This window comes from Lolium perenne, chromosome 7 (genome assembly GCF_019359855.2).
Source record: "Lolium perenne isolate Kyuss_39 chromosome 7, Kyuss_2.0, whole genome shotgun sequence".
Lineage (NCBI taxonomy): Eukaryota > Viridiplantae > Streptophyta > Magnoliopsida > Poales > Poaceae > Lolium > Lolium perenne.
In genome coordinates, this window is record NC_067250.2 from 124,793,388 (window position 1) to 124,797,146 (window position 3,759).

Below are 3,759 nucleotides of genomic sequence, written 5' to 3' on the forward strand. Positions count from 1 at the left end.
AATGCCTGCCCAGCTGACAATGCTGATTATTCAAATGGTAATGAGCATGGGAACAGAAAAGATGATAAATATGAAGAAATTCTTGAGTCAGTGCTGAATCCAGAGGAACCGACTGCTGAAGAGCTTGAAATGGACAGAATGTTTGCAAACAAGAAGTATCCAACAATGCAAGAAATATCAGAGGCATCTACTCCCACACTTGGGATGGAATTCGATTCAAAAGAGGATGCATTCTTCTTCTTTGCAGTGTACGCAAGAAGGGTTGGATTTGCAATAAAAAAGGACACCTCCTACGAGTCTAGAAAAACCAATGAAATAACAAGACAGACATTCGCATGCAACAGGTGCCGTGACGATACATACGTTGACAGTGCACTCAGACAGAGACGAACTTCCAGGATTGTGCAGACAAAATGCAAAGTCAGAATGTTTGTGAAGGAATACAGAGGAAAGTGGTCAATAAGTAACATAAGACTAGAACATAACCACAATCTAGCTCCGTCAGAGTGGATAGTAAGGTTCATGAAGTGTCACAGGTCAATGTCTGCCTCAGACAAGACTCTAATCCACATCCTACAAGAGACAAGAGTTCCACCCAGGAACATAATGAAAATATTCAGGAAAACAAGGGGAAGCTTCAGGGCAGTTCCATTTGATACAAAAAACCTAGAAAACGAGCTAGCAAAAGAAAGAAAGAAAATTAAGAACAGGGACATTGAAGAGTTGCTGCTACTATTCAAGGAAGCACGTGAAAAGATGCCTGGATTCAGACATTCAATTGATGTTGACAGCGAGAATAGAGAGAAAAGTTTATTTTGGACAGACCAAATAGGGAGAGCAAACTACTCAAAGTTTGGTCAATTTGTATCATTTGATACAACATTTTCAACCAACCAGTATGGGATGTCATTTGCTCCAATATTAGGGGTTGATAACTATGGCAAAACAGTCGTGTTTGGAGTAGGATTGCTGGAGGATGAGAGAGCAGACACTTTCAAGTGGCTGTTTGAGGAATTCCTGTCTGCCATGGACAACAAGCACCCAGAAACTATAATAACAGACCAAGACGTTGCAATGGGGATTGCAATATCTGAAGCATTACCTTACACAGTCCACTGTTTCTGCAACTTTCACATCAGCAAAAACATGGATGACAAGTTGTCCTTATTCTTCGCAGTAAGAGGGACTCTAAAGGAAGAACTAAGAGCAGTTATAAGGAACTCATTTACTCCAGAGGAATTCGAAAATAGCTGGCATGATATACTAGAGCGTCATAATGCTTTGGGAGAGCCACACCTGGACAGGATATATGATATCAGAGCTCAGTGGGTCCCAGCATATTTCAAAGAGAGATTCTTCCCATTCACTTCATCGACGGGAAGAAGTGAGAGCACAAACTCCTTATTCAAACACTACGTAAAAAGGAAGGACTCGATTGCAACATTATTCAAGGAGTATATCATAAGAGCATCTCTAACAGAGCCTGTAAAAGGCCCAAAACCGAAAAATAACCGCCGTTTTACGGGTTCGGGGCGAAAAACGGCGCCGATCAGTGACCGAAAACGGCCCAAAATTGAAAATATTTTTTCGGGCTGCGTTCGGTTCGCTCCGTCGTCCTGTATTTGTAGGGGCCGACGGAGCGAACCGAACGCAGCCCGAACACAATCCCTAATTTGCGCGCGAGGGAACCTTCAGCTCGTCCCAACCGCCGCCGCCCCAGCCGATCTGTGCGCCCTCGCTTCCTCTGCGCCGCCAACCTCCGATTTGTCCCCGATGAGTCTCGAATCGACCCCGCCAGCCGCCGTAGCTACCCCGCCGGCCGCCGTTGCTACCCCGCCGGCGCCGGCACCGGCTCCCGTGGTCGCCGGAGCTTTCGCCGCTCCACCAACAATCCCGGCCACCGCTCCGACCCCTGTGACCCCCGCGGTCTCGTCGACGACTGCGGCGAAGAGGCGGCGCGCGGGAACGCATCTGCTCCCGCAAGCCGGTGCAGGGGCGGTCCCCGGTGGTGGGTCGGCGGTGAAGCCGAAGGCCGTCCATGCGAGACCGAAGAGTTCGGCTCCGAAAAGGACCAAAGTGAAGGCGGCGACTGGCCGTGGCCCCGCGCCTCCCTGCCCATCTCCGCCTACGCCGCCGCCTCCGGAAGCCACCGCGGCCGCCGCCCATCCCGTGCTCGACGATGGCGCAGCAAGGTACACATGAACTTTCCTTTTTTCCATTGCAAATCCGTACTGAGGCCTCGTTAAATTAGGAACGATTCCACCTCGTACATGGAGATGTTGGGGGAGGTGAGCATTAACCCACTACCGCCATTCGGCAACGATAACTACTGCGCGGAAGAAGGGGAAGAAGGGGGAGAAGGGGACGAAGGGGACGAGGAAGAGGACGACGGTGTGGTGGAGGTCACGGCCGATGGAAATCGGAAGAAGAGGCGGGCCAACAACTACACGGAGGTTGAAGACGCCACGTTGTGCCGAGCTTGGGCCTCCGTGGGGATGGATGCTGTCTCCGGCACGGATCAAACAGGCAAGCGCTACTGGCAGCGCATCGAGGACAAGTTCCACAAACTCATGCCGCGCGTTCGCCATCCTGTCGATCGCACCTACCGCTCCCTCCAAGGTCGTTGGGACGCGATCAAACCGGCGTGTAGCCGGTGGGCAGCAGCAATGGACCAAGTGGTGTCCAATCCTCCTAGCGGCGCAACTGTTGATGGTGCTGATGGCGGTACTGCCTATGTTTGATGCCGGCGGTTAGATCTGATGGTGAACTATGAACTGTGTCATTTGGTTGTGTCATTTGATGTCTGCACTATGAACTATGCATGATTTGTTTGTGTTTTAAACGTTCAGCTTTGATCGATCATATGCAAATCAATTTCATAAACCTTGTTTTTACGGGTTCGGAAGCCCGAGGCGCAGAACAGAGCCCGTAAACCCAAACTGAAAAATAGAATATTCTGTTTTTCAGTTTTCGTTACGGGCTCTGTTATGCGCCTGCCATTTTCCGGCCCGTAAACACGAGTTCGGTACACCGAACTCGTGTTTTTCGGTTCCAATTTATATGGGCTCTGTTAGAGATGCTCTAATACAAGAAAAGAAACAGTCCGACCTAGATCGCCTAAGAAAGAAAAGTGAGTTCAAGGAGTCTGTGAATTGGGGATTCAACCCTCTTGAAAGGGAAGCTATGAAAATCTACACAGACCCAATATACGGCAAGTTTGCTGAAGAGCTAAGGAAGGGTACTGCTTACAATATTGAAGTTGTGGAAGAGAAGAGATTATACAGAGTGATTAGGGTGGCTAACTATAGGAATGCAGAGTTCCCCAGATCAACATATATGGTTAGTGTTTCCCCTGATGAGGATGTGTACAAATGCTCGTGCTCAAAGATGGCTCGTGATGGAATACAATGCTGCCATGTCATGAGGGTGGCTACTCATATTGGTTTGACTGAGCTTCCTGTCAGTTTCATCAACCCTAGATGGACTACTGCAGCTGGGATAGAGGTAGCACGATTGACGGAGAGAAGAAGCAATACAACATCACAGAATACACACTTGGCTGTTAGACACGCAATTGAAATGAGCAAAATATCACACATACTATCTACTGTCTGCACGGATGATAGGTCATACGACTTGTTTGCTGAAGGAGTTGCTGAACTGAAGAAAGCTATATGCAAAGATGCAATTGAATGCCTCCAGACGAAAGAAAAAGTCACACTTAAGAGAAAAAAGGTTGATGACCCAGTTGTAGGATAA

At 48.6% G+C, this 3,759-nt stretch overlaps 1 protein-coding gene across 1 annotated transcript; it reads left to right on the top strand.

The window, feature by feature from the left end:
- Window positions 1–3,060: 3,060 nt before the first annotated feature.
- On the top strand, window positions 3,061–3,759 carry LOC127318526 (uncharacterized). The gene has a single exon (XM_051349006.1). It carries the CDS (start codon window positions 3,061–3,063, stop codon window positions 3,757–3,759), a length of 699 nt encoding a protein of 232 aa, XP_051204966.1.